The sequence below is a fragment of the Stegostoma tigrinum genome, chromosome 19 (assembly GCF_030684315.1).
Source record: "Stegostoma tigrinum isolate sSteTig4 chromosome 19, sSteTig4.hap1, whole genome shotgun sequence".
Taxonomy (NCBI): domain Eukaryota; kingdom Metazoa; phylum Chordata; class Chondrichthyes; order Orectolobiformes; family Stegostomatidae; genus Stegostoma; species Stegostoma tigrinum.
Window position 1 is genome coordinate 21905565 of NC_081372.1, and position 25716 is coordinate 21931280.

Here is a 25716-nt window from a genome sequence, read left to right on the forward strand (position 1 = left end):
GCTTTAATGATGCTATGCTTTTCCAAATAGTCATAAATCCTATCCCTCAGAATTCTTTCCAAAACCTTGCTGACCACAGACATAAGACTGACTGGTCTGTAATTTCCAGGGATTTCCCTATTCCCTTTCTTGAAAAGAGGAACAACATTTGCCTCCCTCCAATCTTCCGGTACGACTCCCGTGGAGAGTGAGGAAGCAAAGAACTTTGCCAGCGGCTTAGCAACCTCCTTCCTTGCTTCCCGGAGCAACCTAGAATAAATCTGGTCTGGCCCTGGGGACTTATCAATCTTAATGTTTGCCATTACTTAATTATGAATTTTTAAACTGATAACTGAGGAGAAATTGAGAGCTATTAAGTCTTCTATGCCTCTTCCTTCGATCCAGGAGTTCCAGGTTTAAGTTCCTGTCCAGGACTAGTTGGTCACAGGAAGAGCATTCACAACATAGACAAGCAGATTGATATTCAGTCTTCTAATCCTTCCAATAAAGTCATGAAAGGTGGTAGGAATGGGAGAGATCCGTGGTCCGCTACTGTTGACATTATGCTTTGTTAATGCATCAGTGTATCACAGAAATCCCTCATTGACAAAGTTATGAGAACTATATCTTACAACAATTACAGATTAACGAGAAGAAATTAATAACTATATCTATCAGAAATTTATCCACCCAATCATTTTCTAATGTTTTTTGAGGGAAAAAAATGAAATACAAACAATGGTGAATTACCACTGCAAATTTAAAATTTGGTGACGAGCAGCTTATATGATTCTCAACATATACACCCTGCACCAGCCAAATCAAGGGATTCTTAGAATTTTACTTTTAAAAACATGCTTGACAACTATTTTGTATCCATAGATGGTGACAGTTTCTGTGGATGGTTCGGTAACAGAATGGCAACTGAAGTTGCCAATTCACTTTGAGCAAATGTGCAAACAAAAGGTCTGCGATTTATATAGGAAGGTGTACAGATTCATTCAGAATATACAATGATCGAGAAATTGACATTGATAGTTTCTAAACAGTTATTGGTCACCAATCATTTTAACTCTTTAATCACCTGTAAAATATTGCCCATTAAATGTATGTGGCAATTAGAGAAGGATCTGTTCACTATCGTACTCTTAAGGTCATACTTTCAATGCCTTTGTGAAAATGTGCTATAAGCTTAATTAGTTGAAATCGTGTCAATTCTAGCATTGTGCCTTAATAAATGCTGTACATGAGTAAGGGAAAAGTTTAGGATATAATTGATTTGCAATTGATTTACAATAATTGATTTGATGAGGGGAGTTTAAGAATGATATCTTTTGTCAAGCTGAGGGTTCATACTTGGAGTGGATTAGAAAATCAGAACTCAGCATTGGAATACACAGTTCTGAACTAGAATTTATGGACTAAGGCTACCTCAAGGCATGCACATCACTCAGATTAATTCCCCTCACTTTTAGCTTGCAACATTACCGCAGCACAATTTTCTGAAATTTAGAACATAGAACATAGAACATAGAACAGTACAGCACAGAACAGGCCCTTCAGCCCACAATGTTGTGCCGACCATTGATCCTCATGGATGCACCCTCAAATTTCTGTGACCATATGCATGTCCAGCAGTCTCTTAAATGACCCCAATGACCTTGCTTCCACAACTGCTGCTGGCAACGCATTCCATGCTCTCACAACTCTCTGCGTAAAGAACCTGCCTCTGACATCCCCTCTATACTTTCCACCAACCAGCTTAAAACTATGACCCCTCGTGCTAGCCATTTCTGCCCTGGGAAATAGTCTCTGGCTATCGACTCTATCTATGCCTCTCATTATCTTGTATACCTCAGTTAGGTTCCCTCTCCTCCTCCTTTTCTCCAATGAAAAGAGACCGAGCTCAGTCAACCTCTCTTCATAAAATAAGCCCTCCAGTCCAGGCAGCATCCTGGTAAACCTCCTCTGAACCCTCTCCAAAGCATCCACATCTTTCCTATAATAGGGCGCCCAGAACTGGACGCAGTATTCCAAGTGCGGTCTAACCAAAGTTTTATAGAGCTGCAACAAGATCTCACGACTCTTAAACTCAATCCCCCTGTTAATGAAAGCCAAAACACCATATGCTTTCTTAACAACCCTGTCCACTTGGGTGGCCATTTTAAGGGATCTATGTATCTGCACACCAAGATCCCTCTGTTCCTCCACGCTGCCAAGAATCCTATCCTTAATCCTGTACTCAGCTTTCAAATTCGACCTTCCAAAATGCATCACCTCGCATTTATCCAGGTTGAACTCCATCTGCCACCTCTCAGCCCATCTCTGCATCCTGTCAATGTCCCGCTGCAGCCTACAACAGCCCTCTACACTGTCAACGACACCTCCGACCTTTGTGTCGTCTGCAAACTTGCTGACCCATCCTTCAATTCCCTCGTCCAAGTCATTAATAAAAATTACAAACAGTAGAGGCCCAAGGACAGAGCCCTGTGGAACCCCACTCACCACTGACTTCCAGGCAGAATATTTTCCTTCTACTACCACTCGCTGTCTTCTGTTGGCCAGCCAATTCTGTATCCAAGCAGCTAAGTTCCCCTGTATCCCATTCCTCCTGACCTTCTGAATGAGCCTTCCATGGGGAACCTTATCAAATGCCTTACTGAAGTCCATATACACCACATCCACAGCTTGACCCTCATCAACCTTACTAGTCACATCCTCAAAAAACTCGATAAGGTTTGTAAGGCATGACCTACCCCTCACAAAGCCGTGTTGACTGTATTTGATCAAGCCATGCTCTTCCAGATGGTCATAAATCTTATCCCTCAGAATCCTTTCTAACACCTTGCAGACGACAGACGTGAGACTTACCGGTCTATAATTGCCGGGGATTTCCCTATTTCCTTTCTTGAAGAGAGGAATTACATTTGCCTCTCTCCAGTCCTCAGGTACGACTCCAGTGGAGAGCGAGGATGCAAAGATCTTCGCAAGTGGCGAAGCAATTGCATTTCTCGCTTCCCAAAGCAGCCGAGGACAAATCTGATCCGGGCCTGGCGACTTGTCAATCTTAATGTTTGACAAAATTTTCAGTACATCAGCTTCCTCTATCTCTATCCATTCCAGCATGCACACCTGCTCTTCAAAGGTTTCATTCACTACACAGGTCGTTTCTTTCGTAAAGACAGAAGCAAAAAACTCATTTAGGGCTTCCCCTACCTCCTCAGGCTCCACACACAAGTTCCCTATGCTATCCCTGATCGGCCCTACTCTTTCTTTGACCATTCTCTTATTCCTCACGTAAGTGTAAAATGCCTTTGTGTTTTCCCGGATTCCTTCTGCCAAGCCTTTCTCGTGCCCCCTCCTGGCTCTCCTCAGACCATTTTTGAGCTCCTTCCTTGCCTGCATGTAATCCTCTCTAGCTGAACTTGACCCTAGCTTCCTCCACCTTATGTAAGCTACCTTCTTCCTTTTCACTAGAAGCTCCACCGCTCTCGTCATCCAAGGTTCCTTTATCTTACCCCGTCTTGCCTGTCTCAGAGGGACATATTTACTCATCACTCCCAACAACTGTTCCTTAAACCATCTCCACATGTCTATAGTTCCCTTACCATGGAACAACTGCTCCCAGTCCATGCTTCCTAACTCGTGTCTAATCGCATCATAGTTTCCTCTTCCCCAATTAAATATCCTCCCATTCTGCCTAATCCTCTCCTTCTCCATAGCTATGTAGAATGAGAGAGTGTTATGGTCACTATCACCAAAATGCTCTCCCACCACAAGATCTGATACCTGCCCCGGCTCGTTTCCGAGCACCAAGTCTAGAATGGCCTCTCCCCTCGTCGGCCTGTCAACGTACTGCGTTAGGAAACCCTCCTGAACACACCTTACAAAAACAGCTCCATTCAAATCTTCTGCTCGAAGGAGGTTCCAATCAATATTAGGAAAGTTAAAGTCACCCATTACAACAACCCTACTGCGTCCACACTTTTCCAAAATCTGTCGACCTATGCTTTCTACAATCTCCCTGCTGCTATTGGGGGGCCTGTAGTAAACCCCTAACGAGGTGACTACTCCCTTGCTGTTCCTAATTTCCACCCATACTGACTCAGTAGGCAGATCTTTATAAATTGATGTCAGTCTGGTGAGGGTAATGGAGCATCTGGGAGATTGCTGAATGATGGACTGAAAGCATATATCCTAAATAACTAAAATTTGAGGACCAAAAAAAAATCAGCGTCCTTAAAGTGCAGAATCAAAGAGCAATGGAGACTGGGGGAGTCATACAATTGCTTGGGACAGTGTCAAGATTGCGCTCCTGGTGTCATTATACCAGGTTGCAATTTTACAAGCAGTGTATAGCAACAGGGGGACACCATGCATGATTCTTAAATGAATAATTGAGAGGAACTTAAGGGAATAGAGGAAGCAATTGAATGATTTTACTCATCTCTTTGCATTTTTAAGGAAGCGCACAGAGAACACAGGTGGGGTGAGGAAGAGATGGGAGTGGGGTCATGGCTTTACAAATGCTTAAAGGTCAGCAATATGGCAGCAGCTTTTGGTATTGCTGCAATTGACACTTGTGCTGTGAGCCTTTACTTTCTTTCCTTGAAAGGAATTGGGCAGCCAGTGATTTGGAGTTGAGGTACTCCTGAGGAGGTCAGCCTCCCGAATCTTGGAGGTTCTCCTTCAAAGGTGGGCTGAACAGAATTTGATGGTGGTTAAGTAGCTGCTGGGGTTGCTTGTAGGCTGCAGGAAGCTTGCAGTAATACTTTTCTCTGGACTGACATAAGGAGAAATTGAATCGTCGGAATACTCTATGTCAGAAAGTTGTGAATGCTCTATTATTTGGCACATTCAAAAAATTGTAGAATCGTATGGCACAGTGATCCATGCTGGGGATAGACAAGTTTTTTTTTACTCTTCAAGAATCAAGATATGGCGAGTGGACAGGAAAGTGGAGTTTAGGCTAAAGATGCATTATTTTGAATGGCTGATGTGACTTTGATCATATGGTCTACCCCTGCTCCTAGCTATTGTGCTATTTGTTATGTCTCTGTTATAATTATGAAGCATCTGGCATACATATTGAAAACGGAAAATATCAATATTGTTGTGAATATCTAGTTTATGGTTCACGTTAATGGTTTAGAGGTAATTGTTTAGCTCCGGTAAGAAAGAAGTTGGAAAGCTAGAATTTTGTACTTGAGGGGCTGCCTGAATTCCTGCCAGAAATGCCAAGTGGAATATTTGTCTTCTTCCTGAAGTCACAAGCTTCACAAATGCCAGTCTTCAGCTAATGTGATTCATTCAACGTGACACTAGATACTGTAAAGGCTTGAGCACTGACAACATCCTGGCAATAATTCTGAAGACATGTTCCAGACTAGCTGTGCTCTTGGCCAAGCTGTTAGAGTACAGCCACAACACTGCCAGCTTGCCGACAATATGAAAAATTGCCTGGGTTTCTCCTGGACACAAAAGGCAGGTAAGTCCAGGCCAATTACCATCTTATAAGTCCTCTCTTGATCATGACCAAAATGAAGGAAGGGTTATTAAACAGCATTTGACAAAGGAGTAACCTGCTCTATCGGCTCCTGACTTCATTATAGCTTTAGTCCAAATCTGGGAAAAAGAATGAAATTCCAGAGGTGAGAGTCACAGCCCTTGACATCAAGAGTATGGCATTTAGGAACCTCAGCTAAGTTGGAGTCAATGCAAATCACAGCGAAAAATCTCAAATAGTTGGAGACAAAACAAGCCCAAATGATGATGGGTGCGATTGCTGGAGGTCAATTGTCTCAGTCTGAGGACATTATTGCAGATTTTCCTCAGGTTATACCCTAGGCCTGATCATCATCATTTGCTTCATCAATGATCGTCATAAGGTCATAAATGGGGATGGTGCTGTTGATTGTCCCATGTTTAGCATCGTTTATGACACCTCTGAATACTGAAACAGTGTCTGTGTACAGCAAGACCTGGGCAACATCAAGAGTTGCTAATAACTAGCTAGTAACATTCATGTCACATAAGTGCCAATCAATGACTGTCTCTAACAAGAAAGAATCTAATCTTTGAGAATTTATATTCAATGGCATCCTCACTGAATGCCCATTTTCAACATCCTGGGGGATATTACTGACCAGAAACTACAATGGACCAGCCATGAAAATACTGTAGCCACAACAACAGGTCACATCTTTGAAACTCTGTGGCATTTAACGCTCCTTCTGTCGCCACAGTGTCTGTCCATCATCCACAAGATACAAGTCAGTAGTATGATGGGATTCTCTCAACTTGTCTGGATGGGTCTAGCTCCAAAGACGTTCAAGAAATTTGATGCCATCTAAGACAAAGCGGCCCACTTGATTGACACTCCATTTACCAATTTAAATAATCACTCCCTTCACCACCGATGCACAGTAGTGCAGAAAGTACCACTTAAAAGATGTGCAGCAACAACTCTCCAAGCATCCTTTGACAACCCTTTATTGTCCTGCAACCTTTACCCTCTACAAGGACAAGGGTGGCAGATGCATGGGAACACCAACATCTGCAAGTTCTTCTGAAAGCCACATACCATCCTAACTTGGAAGTATATCACTGTTCTTACAATGTTACTAGAACATAATCCTAGAACTGCCTTCCTAACAGCACTGTGGGTGTCACTATATCTGCAAGGAGTACCGTGGTTCAAGAAGACAGCTCACCACCAGCTTCTCCAGGACAATAAGGGATGAGAATAAACGATCGTCCAGCTAGTGATACCTATATCTCATGGACAAATTCAAAAAAGAGAGTTATGAAATAATACATGGCTTTTGTTAGCTGATGAAATTGGAGATGTGATGTCTGCATCCCAGCAGTAATAACAGTCCAGAGCAACATTTCCTTTAAGCTGTGTAGCTGTGTGCTCGGATGTTGCACACATGGTGATTGGTGTTGACACATCAATTACAGCATTGACTTCTGATTCTGGAAGTTGCTACTGGGTGTAGGCCTTGGAGGCTAATGCAGCTGATAATAAAATTAGAGGCATTATTGGTCCAGAGAGATGTTGTTTTGGGACTTAACGACAAATCAGTTTAAAAGCATTTCATAAACCCTAAAAGAATGGAAATCCCAGTTACTTAATTAGATCAAAGAACGAAAATATAAAGGAGGCATAATTAATCTAAAGCTGAAACTTCGGAAGTTTCACTAGTTTCAATTTATTTGGATACTCTTCCTGACACTTTCGCATTTATGACTGAGTGTACTTTGCAGCTACCTGAGAGAAGATAATCAAAATAAATGATGTTAGCTAAGCCTGTGCTGAAAGCAAAGCAATAAATTAACTTGTACATTTGTTGTATGGTTGAGGCTTAATCTTAATTCACATTTTGTGAGTGAATGGAAGCTTTGGAATGATTGCCTAGTTTGAGAACAATGTTTCCCAAGCATTTTGTGCCAAAGAAATCAATACTCAAATCAGCTTGGATGTACCAAAAAGTAACCAGAATGAGGGACAAAGCACCTATAGCCATAAGATGGCAAATTCAACTTCTGAGAATAGCTGAAGATGAGGTGAATTAAAAATAGACTCCAGAAGTTTGTCACATTATTATAGGTGATTCCTACAGTAATAAAAAACTTAGAGTTACTTGTTTTATAAAGAGGCTACTTTAGGGAAAGTAAGAAGCCAACATGAGTGAGTAACACATAGTCACAAATCACATTGTTAAGTTGATTATGCTTGTTTCGTTCAAGTCTTTTGTCTGAATTAATGTTTGGTTTATTTAACAGAAAGGTGAAAGCCTGTGACATGGTTCTTTTGGTTATAATGAGCTGTTCAGGTTTCTCCTCAAATGTTAACAGTCTCTAAGTTCAGTTTGGACTTAATTCCTGTGGGAATGTTCATTACCATTGGACAATGTTGCTATTTTAAAGGAGGAATATAAACAAGGTTCATTTTTCTGGTCAATTAGCCTGTGATCCCTGCAAAAATATCTTTGAGTGAGAATAGGATCCAGCTCAGCTGTCATATAGTCAAGCAGCAAGCTGATACCAATGTTATCTACCTTCTGAGTTGTCTGGAAATTTCCAGGAATGAAGAATCAATTTCTTGGTGCTTCTATGTGCAGTTGTGGGAAGTCATTGAAGCTCCTCTGGTGACTGCTGCTGTTGTTGTGTATATGTTTGGAGATTACTAAGACCTCTAGTTTGCCATCTCTGGTCAGAGAGCAAGGGCATGAATGTCACATCTGGAGTAATGGTGGTGTGAATAGTTGGGGATGGGGTTGAGTGTATAGAGTATTTGAATATTACAACCACAGTTCCAACCATTGAATCACCCTTTGTTAGCTAATGTGTTGAAGGTGAGGCAGAAATATAGCAGGAATCAAACAAACTCAATCTACTCGCAGAACAGCAGGCAGACAAATAGAACAACTAAAGCTGCTTGGGCAGTGCCCTAAGGATCTATCAAATACAGAAATGAGAGCTGATGACCAAAATTGCAACTACATCTTTCAATGAAAGCAAGGTAAGTTTTCCACCAAAATGTAATGAACAGAGGGCAGTTACGTACAAGTTATATATAAACTTAATCATAGAGACTAAAAACGCAAGTGTAGACTCCAGATATGATTGACAGGAAAAATACCCAAATATTTTCCATTCTGGCTGGGAATAGTGGTGTCAGTATCTGCAGTCAATGACAACTACACTGCTTGCGGCTTCAGTACTGATTCAGTTTCATACTTGCCTCTGAATCACAAGTTTTGGGTCTGAGAGCAGAATAGTCAAGACAGACACTCTAGTGCAGCACTGTGGAATTACTGTCAAAGGTGGCATCTTTCAGATGACATATTTTAGCTGAACAGCATCAGAGGAGTTATACCTGAAGTCCTAGCCGAACATATTTCTTGATCAATATCATAAAGAAAACAATATCTGTTCATTGTCACCTTTTTTGTTGTGTTTCCTACATTGCAACAGTGTCTGCATTTCAACAAGTACTTCATCAGCTATAAAGAGCTTTGAGACATCTGGAAATGTTATATAAATGCAAGTCTCTTTCTTTCAAGACATGCTCTGTGCTTTGCATTATTGTCTACATTGCTGGCATATGTGGTACAGTCTGAAATCAAGGCATTGATTAAGGAATGAACCTCCAGTAATTTTCTTCTTTTTTTAATTTCAGCTTTGCTTAAGTTAATAAAGGTGCATGAAGGTGCAATAGGCAGTAAAGAAGGCAAATGATGTGTTTGGCATTCATTGTGAATGGTTTCAAGTACAGGAGCAGGGATGTGCTGTTGCAGTTGTACAGGGCCTTGGTGAGACCACATCTAGAATATTGTGTGAAGTTTTGGTCTCCTTTTCCAAGGAAGGATGCTTTTGCTCTCAAGGGAGTGCAGCAAAGGTTTACTAGGGATGGCGGGACTGATATATGAAGACTGATTGACTAGGTTAGGATTGTTTTAATTGGAGTTCACATGAATGAGGAGGTATTTCATAGACACTTGTAGAAGTCTAACAGGACTCGATAGGGTAGATGTTGGGAAGATCTTCCTAATGGTGGGCGTGTCCATAATCAGGGGTCAGAGTCCGAGGATTCAGGATAACCCATTTATTACGGAAATGAGGAGACAGTTCTTCACCCAAAGAGTGGTGAGCCCGTGGAATTCATTACCACAGGAAGTAGTTGAAAACATTAAATGTATTCTAGACGTGGTTAGATATAGTACTTGGGGTGAATGGAATCAAAGGTTATGGGGAGAAAGCAGGATTAGGCTATTCAGTTGGACATTCAGCCATGATTGTGAAGAATGGTGAAGTAGGCTCAAAGGGCCTGCTCCTATCTTCAATGTTTCTATGTAAATGTCTGTGGAAAGGAAAAGAGAAAAGATAAATTCATTTTTCAGTTGAGATGAATTTGTAAATGAACTCTCATTTTTCAGTGAAAGCCTCTGCTCACAAAATTTGAAAGTTTAAATCTTGTTATTTGCATATTTTTAAAAGCTTGGTACGTAATGCAATCCATTTAAATTTCAGTGAACAGTGGCTCATAGAATATTGCTTTTTCAGCATTTGAAGCATCTTCATATTTAACGATTTTGAAAAGACATTTTAGAGTGTACAAATGGGAACTATCATTCTTCTACTTTGAAAAATCTTTAAATTCAAAAACCACCAGATGCACTTTCCATTTGGGCACTTAATTTTGGAATGAATGTTTCACTCTGAACAGCTTGTTAATTTATGCATCTACAATGCAGTGATGCAAATTGGAATGTTAAATATTTGGAAAAGACCAAGGTTAGGCTTCTTGCTATTTTTATTTGTGCAATTTGCCAGTAAGTACAGAACTGTTGGAGATAACAGGTGGCATAAAGTGTTCAGTGTAATATTGTCATGATTTATTTATTTTGGGAAAAAATTGAACTACATTTATTTTGTTTTTCTATTCAAATGTTAATTTAAAGGAAACATAAATCTAATAATTTGTATGTAATTTCACAACCAGCCACAGGTTCATCTTTATATAATATGACATTTGGCTGCTTCTGAGTTAGTAATTAGTTGACATGGAGCTGGCAACTTATTTTCATTCTGGCAATTCTGTGTACAAGAAAAGTACATCAGTGTTTCTCATCTCTGGGGTGGATTCTCATGATCTTAATCAGGTCTCTCCAAAGAGAGATCAGACCAAAAAAGAAATATGCCCCACATCCTAGCTAACTCCTATGAATGAGGCAAGTGATCATGTTGTGGGCTGTTTGGGGGAATGTCCCAGATTTGCTTTTGAAAATATTACTGGACTGACTGCAGGGCTTTCCACTGACCGCATGGAGGTGTGAAACATAGACTGGAAACAGAAAGAGTTCAAAAGGTAAAGGGTTTTACCTCCTTTACAATTCATCATGAAACTCTGTCCCATGTGTAGCATCTATGTTCATGAAGGTGAACTGTAACAGTGTTGTGATTGGAAGATGTAAATGTAATTTCCCCTTAAACAATATGCTTGTCAGATTGTTACTTCTGGTAAGTGGAAAACTGTCTAGTAAAAGGAAAGAGGGATTTTAGGTAGAATGAAAGATTAGAGATATGGGGCTTATTTTCCTTGGAACAGAGAAGATTAATAGTTTATCTTGTCGATGTGTTCAAAATTATGAACAATTTTGACAAGTCAAAGAGGATATTCTGTTTCTGCTCATTGGTATGTCAATAACTAGGGGTCATAACTTCAAGACTGTCAGCAAGCGAGCTTTTTCAATTTTAGTTATTTATGTACAGTGGTACAGTGTAAAGTTTTGTTTTACAGACAGTACTGGCAGATCATATCATACAAAGTGCATTAGGGTAATAGACAGAGCAAAGAATATAATGTCACGGATGCAGAGAAGGTGCACAAAGAGCGAGACCAGAATTAAATTTAAATTTGAGGGGTCCATTTTGAAGTCTAATAACAAAGGGGAAGAAGCTGTTCTTGAAACTGTTGGTGCTTGTTTAAGATTCTGTATCCATTGCCTGACAGAAGACGTTGGAAGCAGGGTGGAAGGGGTCTTTGATTACGTTGGCCTCCTTCCATAGGCAGTGAGAAGTAAAAATGGGCTCAATGGATTGGAGGTTGGCTTGCATGATGGACTGGGTTATTTTCACAACTCTTTTCCTAAAGTCCTGTGCACAGCAGTTGCCATACCAAGATGTGATGCATCTAAATGGAATGCTTGGAGTGAGCTAAGGAGAAACATCTTTACTCAGAGAATTTGGAATGCATTGTCTGGGAGAGTGTTAAAGGCAGTTTTCATAAGAGGTTTCAAAAGGAGAGCTGGATATGTATTTGAATTTCATGGGCTACAGAGATAAGGCTGGAGAATGGGACCAGCTAGGTAGCTCTGTTAGCGCTGGTAAAGACATGATGGGTCAAATGGCCTCCTTCTGTACTGAAAAATTCTACAATTCTATGATTCTGGAGAAGCACAAAGGTGAGAATGTTTTTGGAATGGAGGCAGTGCCTTTAACCTGTCCACTCGAGCCTTAACCCACCACTCCAATTCTGCCTCAAATCTGTTTCGTCCAGTGGCAGGCCCATGTTCCAACCTGAGCATGCAACATGGAAAGTCCTGTCTGCCAGTAATCTCAAGACTGAGGCAGGTTCATTATGGTGGATTAATCCTATCTCCTGACTCCTGTCTATAGGTCTTGAAAATCAGGTGCCTGTTTCTTCTGACATAATGGGAACTGCAGATGCTGGAGAGTCCAAGATAACAAAGTGTGAAGGTGGATGAACACAGCAGGCCAAGCAGCATCTCAGGAGTGCTCCTGAGATGCTGCTTGGCCTGCTGTGTTCATCCAGCTTCACACTTTGTTTGCCTGTTTTTTCTTACAAGTTTACTTTATTGGATTACAGGCTATCGGCGAGGAAGGCTGTGGAGTTTGGAGGTACAGGGATACTTGCAAGAATTTTTAACAAGGCTCTGCTTCCACTCAATTAAACAGAATTCAAAGTATTTTTTGAAAGAACTTGCAAATGAGCTTTCCTGCACTGTCTGCTTCAGTCTTTAGCCCTGCCATCAAACGTATTGAACCTTCATGAACACGTATGACATTTTGCTGGCAGCAGAGTCGATTTGTTTGCAGTAAGAAAGCCGAGTAGAGGCGTACCCAGTCGACACAAACTCTGCAGCATTTTGCTATAATAATATATTTTGTTGATGTAAAAGTTTTGTCGACATAAGAGTTTCCTTTTGAACTTGATCAAAGGACTAAACAAAATTGCAGGAGTGCCACCTCTCTGTTCACTGGGTGAAGTAGTGCATTACACATAAGGCCTAAATTTCCCCAGACTAAAATAAATAATTCAGGGTGTTTCTTGAATGGTTGCAAGCTTACAATGTGCATTGGAACTCCCTAAACAGGATTTCACAGAATTGATCTTGTATTACAGTAGGACGCCATATTTTGGCAAAATCACAGTGAGTTGGTGCTGCTATTCAACATCTCCTGGCAATTGGATTCAGAATACCATGAAAATAGATTGTTGCTGAAGTGTGTGTGTATTTGCGAGATACTGTATCACACAAATGTTACAGCACAGAAACAAAGTACTTGATGTGAACCATCTCCTCACTTCCCAGAACGTCAGCTTTTCTGCTCCTAAGATGTTGCTTGGCCTGCTGAGTTCATCCAGCTCCATAACTTTGTTATCTCTGTTTCCTCACTTTACTTCATCTATGAAAGTGATATGTGGAGAACAATATATTAAAAGAAGACACAAGCATAAGAAATAGCCACAGAAATGGTTCGTTCTGCCCCTTGAGCCCTTCAATATGATCCTGGTTGATTTGCTCCCTCAATTCCAGAGGCTCAACTCCAAGCATACCATTGGTCTTCCTAACTGCTTGTTGATCCTGTATGCTTGATTTCAATGGCTGATGTACAAAGACACCCAGGTCTCTTTGTACAGCAATATTTCTCAATCTATCACTATTTAAATAGTACTCTGGCATTCTATTTTTCCAGCCAACGTGGTTATCTAAAGTATGGAAGCAGGCCATTCAGGCCAAGTCAACACTAACCCTCTGAAGAGCATCGCACTCAGACCTACCCCACTACCCTATCCCTGTAACCCTGCATTTCCCGTGACTAACTCACCTGACACACCCACCCACATCTCTGGACACTGGAGGCAATTTAGCATGGACAATCCAACTAACTTGCACATGTTTGGACTGTAGGGGGAACCAGAGCACCCAGAGGAAACCCACGCAGACACTGTGCAAACTCCACACAGACAGTCACCTGATCCTTGGTGCTGTGAGGCAGCAGTGCTAACCACTCAGCCACTGTGCCATAATTGTTTGATTTATTTGTCATTCCCTTGTTCTCCGTTATCAATTCTTCTGTTTTGGACTGTGAGGGATCCACATTGTCCTCATAAATCTTTTACTTATTATAATCTTAAGGAAGCACTTGCAGTTCACTTCTCATAAGTCTATTCCCTCCCCCCACCCACCTTTTAATCAATCTCTTTGTCCTTCTTTGAAGAATTCCAAACTACATCTAATCTTCAGACTTGCTACTTTATTTAGCAACATTATTTGAGTTCTCTTTGGATCCAATGCTACCATAAATTTCTTGTGTTAGCCATAATTGGATCACTTCTTCTGTTTGTGTGCCAGAAAGGAATGTATAACTGTTGCTACACATGGATCGTTTCCTTAAATATTAGCCATTGCCTTTCATAAAGTTAGCTAATGAGCCAATTTAACTCATATCTTCATAGATCCTTGATTTTGATTGAGGGCTATAGTTTGAGATTAGACTACTTCCCATTCTATCTGAATGAAGAATTCCACTAAGTTCTGGTCACTCGTCCTAAGAGATCTCACTGAACATGATTATTAATTACCCCGTTTTCATTGCATAATGAGGAATCTAAGAAAGCCTGTTCCCATGCTGGTTCCTCAGTGCATTGATTTAAAAACAAACTATCATGGAGACACCCCAGGAATTCATCTACCATTATACTATTGCCAATGAGCTTTGTTCAGTCTAGCGAGTTTTGAGAAGATTTGTAGCTCAGGTTGAGGTTCTGGATGTGAGTTTGCTCGCTGAGCTGGAAGGTTCGTTTTCAGACGTTTCGTCACCATTCTAGGTAACATCATCAGTGAGCCTCCGACGAAGCGCTGGTGTTAAGTCCCGCTTTCTATTTATCTGGTTAGGTTTCCTTGGGTTGGTGACGTCATTTCCTGCGTTGGTGATGTCATTTCCGGTTCTTTTTCTCAGGGGATGGTAGACTGGCTCCAAATCAATGTGTTTGTTGATGGAGTTCTGGTTGGAATGTCATGCTTCTAGGAATTCTTGTGCATGTCTCTGTTTGGCTGGATGGATGTGTTGTCCCAATCAAAGTGGTGTCCTTCCTTATCTGTATGTAAGGATACGAGTGATAGTGGGTCATGCCGTTTTGTGGCTAGTTGATGTTCATGTATCCTGGTGGCTAGCTTTCTGCCAGTTTGTCCAATGTAGTGTTTGTCACAGTTCTTGCGAGGTATTTTGTAGATGACGTTAGTTTTATTTGTTGTCTGTATAGGGTCTTTTAAGTTCATTAGCTGCTGTTTTAGTGTGTTGGTGGGTTTGTGGGCTACCCTGATGCCAAGAGGTCTGAGTAGTCTGGCAGTCATTTCGGAAATGTCTTTGATGTAGGGGAGAGTGGTTATAGTTTCTGAGCCCGTTTTGTCTTTTTTTTTGGGTTTATTGCTGATGAATCAGCGGACCGTGTTCATTGGGTACCCATTCTTTTTGAATACGCTGTATAGGTGATTTTCCTCTGCTCTGCGTAGTTCCTCTGTGCTGCAGTGTGTGGTGGCTCGTTGGAATAATGTTCTAATGCAGCTTCGTTTGTGGGTGTTGGGATGGTTGCTCCTGTAGTTCAGTATTTGGTCCGTATGTGTTGTTTTCCTGTAGACGCTGGTTTGAAGTTCCCCGTTGACTGTTCGTTCTACTGTGACATCTAGGAATGGCAGTTTGTTGTTGTTTTCCTCCTCTTTTGTGAATGTTATGCCAGTAAAGGGTATTATTGGGGTCTTGAAGGTTTCCTCTAATTTGTTTTGTTTAGTGGTGACAAAGGTGTCATCCACATAGTGGACCCAAAGTTTGGGTTGGGTGATTGGCAGAGCTGTTTGTTCGAGTCTCTGCATTACTGCCTCTGCTAAGAACCCTGATATCGGGAGATCCCATGGGTGTACCGTTGGTTTGTCTGTAGGTTTTGTTATGGAAAGTGAAGTGGGTGGTGAGGAACAGGTCCACTAGCTTGATGATGTTGTCCTTGCTGATGAGGTTGGTGGTGTCTGGTGTATGTGTCTTCGGTTCTTCTAATAGTGCAGTCAGTGTTTCTTTGGCCAGGTTGATGTTGATGGATGTGAACAGGGCTGTTACGTCAAAGGAGACCATTATTTTATCCTCTTCTATCTTGGTGTCTTTGATGGTGTTCAGGAATTCTTGAGTGGAGCGAATGGAGTGGTGGGAGTCTTCTACTAGGTGTTCTAGTCTTTGGTGAAGTTCCTTGGCTAACCTGTAGGTTGGTGTTCCAGGTAGTGACACTATGGGTCTGAGGGGGGCTCCTGGTTTGTGAATTTTTGGTAGTCCGTAAAGCGTGGTGTGTTGGATCCATCTGGTTTCATTTTTTGGAAGTCTCTCTTGTTTAATTCTCCAGATTTTTGAAGTTTTTGAGTAAGGCTGTGATTCGGTTCTCTAGTTGTGGGGTCGGGTCTATCGTCACCTGTTGGTAAGTGTCAGTATCTGCAAGCAGTGCGTTCGCTTTCTCAATGTAGTCTGTTCGGTTTAAGATGACTGTCAAGCGTCCTTTGTCTGCAGGTAGGATAACGATGTTTTTATCTTTTTTGAGTCCTTTTAGGGCTTTCCTTTCTTGTGTATTGAGTGTGTTTTCTTCCTTTTTCCTGCTTAGTGTTGGTGCGACTGTCTGTCTGATGGTTTGCTGGGTTTCTTCTGTGAGTTTGTTGTCTTTCAGTGTTGCTTCTAACGCTGCTAAGAAATCTTTCTTGTCCGCATCCCGGGAGTTGTAATTTAATCCTTTCACTAAGACGGCTTTTTCAGTGTCTGTTAATGGTCGGTCAGATAAGTTTTTTATCCATGCTTCTGTGCTGTCTGTGTTGTTATTCTGTGTGAGTTTGTCTAGTTTTTTCTTTTTTTAGGATACATGAACATCAACTAGCCACAAAACGACATGACCCACTATCACTCGTATCCTTACATACAGATGAGAAAGGACACCACTTTGATTGGGACAACACATCCATCCTAGGACAAGCCAAACAGAGACACGCACGAGAATTCCTAGAAGCATGGCATTCCAACTGGAACTCCATCAACAAACACATTGATGTGGAGCCTCTCTACCATCCCCTGAGAAAAATAACCGGAAATGACATCACCAACGCAGGAAATGACATCACCAACGCAGGAAATGACATCACCAACCCAAGGAAACCTAACCAGATAAATAGAAAGCGGGACATAACACCAGCGCTTCGTCGGAGGCTCACTGATGATGTTACCTAGAATGGTGACGAAACGTCTGAAAACGAACCTTTGTTCAGTCTCTATGTGAACTAAAGTCACCCAAATCTACTGGAGCACCTTTGTTACATGCTTCTGTACTTCCTGGTTTAATGCCTTGACTTATCATACCAATACTATTTGGAGGCCTATAGACGACTCCCGCTGACATTTTCCACACCTCCTTTTTTCTTTGTTCCATGCAGGTTCATTCCACATTGGGATTTTCTGAGCCAATATCCTTCTTAGCTGTTGCATTGATTTCATCCTTTACTACTGGCACCACCCCATCTCCCTTTCCTTTTCCTTTTACCTCTCCTCCTAAGTATTGAATGCCCGTATGTATTCAGTTTGTAGCCTTGGTGTCACTGCAGTACCAAGAGGGTTTGTCTGTCAGGAAAGGTTGAACAGGCTGGAGCTCTTCTTACTGGACTGAGGAATTTCAAATTATGTGGAAGTTTGAAAATGTAGTCACAGAGAAGGTACTCACATCTCACGGAGTCTAAAACTAGGAGATCAAATGTAAGATAATTGCTAATAAATCCAGTTTGGAAATAAGTAATCCATGCATCCATGATTGAAATCATATTCTATTTTTTCACACGCATTTGTGCTATTAAGTAGGCTACTTATTTTGAATAAAAACAAAGTTGCTGGAAAAGCTCAGCAGGTCTGGCAGCATCTGTGGAGGAGAAAACAGAGTTAACGTTCGGGCCCAGTGACCCTTCCTCAGAACTCAGAAACTTTTCCAGCAACTTTGTTTTTGTTCCTGGTTTACAGCATTCGCAGTTCTTTTGGTTTGTATTTATTTTCAATGCTCCTTGCACTCAGATACAGCACCTTTAGATGTAAAAAATAGTTTTACAGTTTTAGACTCTAGCCTCCACTTTTGCTTTCTACTTTTTTACCTTTCATTTATATCGTTGCTTCCCTCTCTTGTGTGTTTCCCCACTCAAGTTCCCACCCTTGCCATTCTAGTTTAAACCCACTGCCACAATACTAATGAATTGTCTTGTGAAGATATTATTCATGATGTAGCTGAGGTGCAACCTGTCCAGCTTTAATAGAATCCATCTTCCCTAGAATAAATCTTAATGCCTCAGGAATCTAAAACTCTTCCCTCTACATATTTCTCTAACCACATATTCATCTGATCCATTCTCCTATTCCAAATCTGGCAATCTCAAGAACTGCAATATCTGTGGGAAACAAAAAATCTCATCTTAGCCTTAAATTATTGACCTCTTAGCTAAAACATGGGAGTACGGTCTCCAAATATTCAGAACAGGGAAATTAATCTATGAATGACATTTCAGAATCTTCAATGTTTCAATGAGATTACTCCTCATTCTTCTAAACTCCAGAGAGTACAAGCCTAATTCATTTAGCCTCTCATCACAGGACATCCCTCCAATCCCAGGAACAAATCTGGTGAATCATCCTCTGAGGTCTCCAAGGCAAGCATATCCTTCCTTAGAAAAGGAGATCAAACAGTGCACAATGCTACAGGTATGGTACCACCAGATACAATTGCTGAAAGACTTCCTTATTCCATTCCAATTGTAATAAAGATCAATATGCCCATGCATTCCTAACTGCTTGATGTACCTACTTTTTAACTTTTCTTATGCAACTACACCCAAGTTCCTCTGAACATCAACACTTACAAGTTTCACGCCTTTTAACAAATATTCTGCTTTTCTATTCTTACTGCCAAGGTGGCTTCCAACATCATACTCCATCTGCCAACTTGTTGCCCACTCCCGTAACCTGTTTATATTTCTTTTTATTCCCTTTACACATGGATGAATCAACTATCTCCTAAACATAAGTATGCTATTCATTTGGAGATAGCAAGAACTGAGGTGCTGGAGTCAAAGTCTAACACAGTGTGGAACACAACAGGTCAGGTAGCATCACAGGAGCTGGAAAGTTGATGTTTCGGGTTGAGACCCTTCTTCACTGCATATCTTCCATGTGGTAGCAAGTCCATTTTCTAATATTCTTCAGCTAAACAAGGTTTTCCTGAATTTCTTGCTAATTTATTAACAATTATATTTATTACACCTAGTTCTAGATTCCATGCAAAATGTGTACCTTGTCTATGCCTACATTATCAAATCTCCCCATAATTTCCAATCTCCTCAGCGTTCTATTCCTGTGATAAGAGGTCGAGCCTGTTTAACTTTTCCTGATAGATAAACCCTCTTAGTACTTATATCATACTATAAATTATTTTCGTAACTTGTCTGGTGTCTGTTTCCATTTTATATTGTGGAGATAAAAGTGTACACAATACTTCATGTGGTCTAACCAATGTTTTGTGTCAGTTTAAAATTACTTTACAAACTAACAATTCTGCCTTGATTCATTACACATAACCTGAGTAAGCTGCTTTTTCTTAACCAAAGAACAATGTTAAAAAATTTGCTTGAATGTGTCAATGCGATAACAGGATGGATTGATGATGTTAATGCTATTATTGTGTTGTAGATGGCCTTCCAAAAGACATTTGAGAAAAGGCCACTTAAAATGACCTGTCACACAATTTCTATCCCAGGGAATATGAGGGACAGTAGCAACAGGCACAGTAAACAGAGATGAGTCACAGATAATAAAGTGTGAAGCTGGACGAACACAGAAGGCCAAGCAGCATCTCAGGAGCACAAAAGCTGACTTTTCGGGCCTAGACCCTTCATCAGAGAGGGGGATGGGGTGGGGGTTCTGGAATAAATAGGGAGAGAGGGAGAGGCGGACCGAAGATGGAGAGAAAAGAAGATAGGTGGAGAGGAGAGTATAGGTGGGGAGGTAGGGAGGGGATAGGTCAGTCCAGGGAAGACGGACAGGTCAAGGAGGTGGGATGAGGTTAGTAGGTAGGAAATGGAGGTGTGGCTTGGGGTGGGAGGAAGGGATGGGTGAGAGGAAGAACAGGTTAGGGAGGCAGAGACAGGCTGGGCTGGTTTTGGGATGCAGTCGGGGGAGGGGAAGACCTGGGCTGGTTGTGTGGTGCAGTGGGGGGAGGGGAGGAACTGGGCTGGTTTTGGGATACGGTGGGGGAAGGGGAGATTTAGAAGCTGGTGAAGTCCACATTGATACCATTGGGCTGCAGGGTTCCCAAGCGGAATATGAGTTGCTGTTCCTGCAACCTTCGGGTGGCATCATTGTGGCACTGCAGGAGGTCCATAATCGACATGTCATCTAAAGAATGGGAGGGGGAGTTGAAATGGTTCGCGACTGGGAGGTGCAGTTGTTTGTTGCGAACCGAGTGGAGGTGTTCTGCAAAGCGGTCCCCAAGCCTCCGCTTGGTTTCCCCAATGTGGAGGAAGCCACACCGGGTACAATGGATACAGTATACCACATTGGCAGATGTGCAGGTGAACCTCTGCTTAATATAGAAAGTCATCTTGGGGCCTGGGATAGGGGTGAGGGAGGAGGTGTGGGGGCAAGTGTAGCACTTCCTGCGGTTGCAGGTGAAGGTGCCGGGTGTGGTGGGTTTGGAGTGCAGTGTGGAGCGAACAAGGAAGTCATGGTGGAGTGGACTGGCAACTGGCAGTTGAAATTTAATGCAGAGGGGCACGTGATGATTAGAAAGCACATGGACAATCCATACAAAACAAAAAGTGCAATTCTAAAGGGAGTGCAGATGCAGAGGGATCTGGGTGCTATTGTACACTCAGCATTGAAGATGGCAGGAGACAGGTGACAATTTAAAATATTTGGCATCTGGAGGCGTTATCCATTGAGGCAAAGAGTAGAAAAAGAGGGAAGTCACATTAAAACTAAATAAAATATCCGTTCAACCTCAACTGGACAACTGAGTCTGGTATAGATAACATACTTGAGGAAGAGTGTGAAGGCCTTAGAGAGGGTGCTGAGGAATTTCCAAGGATGGAATTTCAATTGCATAGAAAGGAAATTTTGGGAATGTTCTCGTTAGAAGAGTATGTTGAGAGGAGATTTGATCAAAGTATTCAAAACTATGAGGGAACTGGACAGACTGGGTGGAAAGAAACTGTTCTTATTGGTGGAAGGATTTAGAACCAGAAAGCACAGATTTAAGTAAATTGTCAGAACTATTGGCCGTGACATGAGGAAAATGCTATTATGATTGGTCAGGATATAATTGCTCTACTTGAGAGCATGGTGGGGTAAGTCAATTGAGGTACTCAAAAGGGATTTGAATCATTATTTAAGAGGAAAATGTTTGCATATCCACAGGGAAATGACAAGGGTGCAGCTTTAGGAAATTGTTGTTTCAGAGAAAAATCACAGAGATGACGATCAGAATGGTTCATTTGTGCATGTAAATATCCATGATTTTATAAAATCTAAATTCAATTTTGTGAATCTGTAACTTTGGAGGTCTTTTGCTCCTGTTGTCTATAAAAGTCTTACTTTTCCAAAAGTATCAGTGGAATAAGAAGATAAATTAAAAAAAGAACAAATAATCTGACGCTCTGCATTTACTGAAATATTAAATATTTTCTCAAGCAACAGAGAAATATCATAAATATTCATTCATCAAACAATTAATAATTAATAGTCTGCAGCAAACACATAATAGGCTGAATTTCATTGGCTGGCTACGTTACTGCCTAAGGTACAAGGACGTAATGGCTGAATCCAGATAATGGTGGTTTATGTTTTAGAACACCTTGATTGAGTTGTAGCAGTTGATGCATAAATACTATTTTTCCATAAAAGTTTCTCACTTGACTGGAGAAATTAATGTTGAGATGACGCATCTTCTATACTCAAATTATATCAATGAGAAATCAGTTGCTTTCTGTGAATTTTATGCCTGTGAATCTTTTTTGCCTCTTGGCTGACCTCTTGGTTTTCAGAATATCCATAGCAGCTCATGTAAAATTAGCACAAAATCATTCAACTCTTGGGAACGCAATCTTTATAAGATAAATGCAAAGTAATTTGCAATTGAAGGCATTTACCACAAGTTCAACTATCACACAAGAACAGAGATGTCCATCCTGAGCAAGCAATCCTATAGAATGTGAATGTTATCTTTTCTGGGAAGTAAATTTTCAATTTAGGGTACGAGTGCAAAGTTGGTCATTGGAGATTGTGTGAAATTGGCAAAGTGGAAAAGTGTTTGGCTTGTACAATGGGCAGTTGGCTCATTACTGCCAGCTTCCACCATTGTCTACACACAGAAGGAACCACTTGAATCTGAAGGCTGGAATTTTAATCACCTCCTGGTTGGGTAGGTGAGGGGCAGTATAAAATTGGGTAGACTTCCAGGGATCCGAACATGCCCATTGCCTATAGGCCCCTACTGAGATTTTATCAGACACATGGTAGCTGTTGGGCACCCCACTCGCCTTTAGCCAACTGAGGTGGTACACGAATAATGAGCAGCACCTATGGCTCTTGGCTAGACTTTCAGTTGAACTCTGCTGGCCTGGCTATGGGCTTGGTGGAGAGTGCTGGTATTCCTGTTCAAGAATCCTTTACCACATGGAGGGCCCCGACTCCCAGCACCAAGGGCCATCACCTCTTGAGCATGTTGCTTCTGATTTTACAATTTCCACCCTCTTGAAAGGTCTGCTTGCCTGGCCTCTGTGAGGACACCACTTATCCAGCCTTGTGGCCACCCCACCCCAATGACACTCCTACTTGGATACTGGCTGCAGTCCCAGCCACTGTTCCTCATGGTGCTACCAAGAGTGGAGAACTCCTGGGGCCTTTTAACTGGAAGCAGGACATCCCTCTTTCATTGGGGCAGAAGCTAACGTCCAAGACAATATATGTCCGATGGCCCGTAAGTCCTGTTGAAACAAAGATTATAATTTTGGGGGGAAGAATGCCCCTTCTCTATTTTGTTAATAAAATTGAGGAAATCATCTTGAAGGAGGCAGACCTACATCATTTTCAATGGTATGCAGGTTATGAATTGCAAAAATTAAGTTATTTCAGAGGACAAATTGTCACTCCTGTAACACTGTCAGGTTAGCTTTACTTTTGCGTGTTTTTAATGAACCTTTAAATTGCCATTGAATGGTCTATTACGTGGAGTATGTAAGATTGGTGTGCAATTATGTTTCAGAAATTACAGAACGTTAAACAAATTTCACTAAATTACAACATCACCCCCCTGAAACCACCCTGCTGCGAATTGTTCTGAGTACAGTCTTAGCTGATTATTCCATACATTTGTCAGATCAGAGGTGCACACTGAAAGTTGGATGTTGTTCAACAGTCTTCAATTTAATATTCATGGCACCTTTTAGGTCTGATTGAAATATACAATATGGTGTAGAGTACAATTTTGCTACAATTTGATCTTTGTGAAATGAATAAAAGACATTATGGGTTTTGCTTGTGGAAGATTTGAAACACACCTCAGCCTTCAAAATATGTCACCTACCTTCAAGGACTGGGAGGCAAGATCATGATGATATGACTTGGATTTCAATAGTGCTTTGTCCATAGTAGCAGATGATTTTTGGCAAACTTCTCGAGACTGGCTTAAGGTCAGTGTGGACCAGGAACCCCTCTTTATGTACTTTGAGTCAGCGTTTATTGGTATATTCACACAAGGTGAACATTTCAAATCATTATTGCTCTTTGAAGCTTTAAGAGTATGTTCACTGATTGTGTTATATGCGTTCATGAAGTATTTCGCAGGTCCATGGTCAGTGCGCCTCCCAAGTGTCATTAAACTCATCGGATTCCGATAATTTAAGTTGTCACTATCCAGGTTATCATCAGAACTCCACCAGCCTGATATATTTGTTCTTGTTCTGCGCTTTGATTCCAATTTACGGTCCTTGCTCTTGCTTCTCTTGCTCTGTTTGGAGTCGTCTGAACCATATTTGCTCCCGTTCACACTTCCTTTGCCGGCAGCCTCAAGGGACTGAGATTTTGCAAAGAGCTTTTGCACAGAGTGCATGAGGTGGCGTATCCGACCCGGACTTTCACTCCGGTGCTTGTTATCGCCCCTCTGGAATTGCAAAGTATGGAATCCATCCCTGTGAATAGGCAACTGCTTCTCGAACTGGTCCAGCAGGTTAGCAGGAATGCGATTAATTTTGCTTGTAGAAGTATTGGGGGTGAAACCACAATCATCTTGCAGGTCAAAGTGTGAGTTATAGTGGATCCTGGGGAAGGTGCTGCTGGCAATTTGATTGTTCAAAGGTAGGAGGCAGTCTCCCTGCATAGTGCTGGGCATTGGGAAGCGATGATGTTCCATTTGATATGAATCTGCTGGATTGAGCAGGTAAGGATTCCTTTCTGGGACAGCGGTTGGATACATTTGGTCACTTGTAGGTTCGCAGTTGTCAGAAGGGTGATGGCTTCGATTGCCTCCTAGCCCTTTCATGGCTGCCTCTGTTCAAATGTCATAACTCTCGTTTCAGGAAGAGATGGCACTTTTACAGGTGAGCCTGCAGGAAAGGGAAACAATAAAGAAAATAAGTTGACTAGCCAATCTTAACTAACACCGTTAAAATTTTTCATTCCCTTCATGTTTCACTGTTCATTCATTTTCACTGTTCTTAGTTAATATTAGTTATAAAAATGAGTTTCTTAAACGAAAGTAACTGTTGCATAATTACGTAAATAGAAAAATACTCTACAAGGAAGGAAAGTAGGTGTTAGCAATTAGCAAACTATGTTAATTCAAGAAAACAACTGCTTCTCAAGGTTGATGCTTGGGCAATTCTAAATTCCTTTGAGGTGAAGAACAATGTTATTTAAATGTAAAGTGCAGGTTCGTACAATGATAATAAAATCAGGTGACGTTGAGCTACGTTTATCTGCAGTGCGAAACCAATGTTGCATCACACTGCCTAATTTCCTCCCCAGGTACAGGGCTAAGAATGAAAGGAAAGCAAAACTCGGCATTCAAATTGCTTCAATGAAAACATCTGTGTGAGGAGGTCACAGACCTGAGATTTTATTCAACTGCTTTTACAAGCACGTCATACTTTTTTGAAAGTCATTTGCTCTTTTTCCTGCTACATATTTTTTCTCCACAGATGTCCAATATTTAGCACAATACTGTCCATCCTGTTTTTTTCTTAATAGGCATGGAGAGATTGGCCTAAGGCCCCTGGCACTTTGATAAATACATAAAGTGAAACAAAATGAATTGTAAGCTAACAAATTTATTCCATATTTAATATCTGAATAAGCATGTAATATCTGGTGAATTTCAATCAACTTCATAATGTTTCTCATAACATAGTAAGTAACAAAGCGCACCAAATGTATAAGGTAATGTTTTCTTCAGTAACAAATGATCTAAAATTAGACTGCAAGATGTCACTTTCTAACCTCAACTCCAGGTTTAGCAAAAGTTCAATTTTGCCAGAAGCTAAAGATTACACCACTGATTTTTCCCAGAACTGCATACATTAGGGTTTTATAAAATCATTCATTAAACCCATTTTTGTCTTGCATGTTGTGGGCTTCTGGCTGGTAGCCATCAATCCCCAGTATCACCACTTTAGCAGACTGTCAACGTTGCACTTGCATGAACCACCCTCCTCTTCCTCAATCACATGAAGACATTGTATTAAATATTTGATATGAATGCTTTCTATTATGCTTCCACAAAGCCCCAAAAGTCTCAGCCTTTCTTCTGCTGATTTGTACGGTTCTAAGTGCTTATGCTGAATTCAATTTATTTGATAACTCTTGAAATAAGCAACA

The 25716-nt window shown here is 41.1% G+C and overlaps 1 protein-coding gene across 8 annotated transcripts in view; it reads right to left on the reverse strand.

Moving 5' to 3' along the window:
* LOC125461244 (disks large-associated protein 4-like) overlaps positions 1 to 25716 on the reverse strand; it is a 579923-nt gene that overhangs the window by 204928 nt on the left and 349279 nt on the right. For all 8 annotated transcript variants that reach the window (XM_048549769.2, XM_048549768.2, XM_059652770.1 and 5 more), the window contains one exon: positions 23429 to 24446. In XM_048549769.2, coding sequence (XP_048405726.1) covers positions 23429 to 24382 — 954 coding nt within the window. In that variant the 5' untranslated portion in view covers positions 24383 to 24446. The remainder of the gene's footprint in view (positions 1 to 23428; positions 24447 to 25716) is intronic.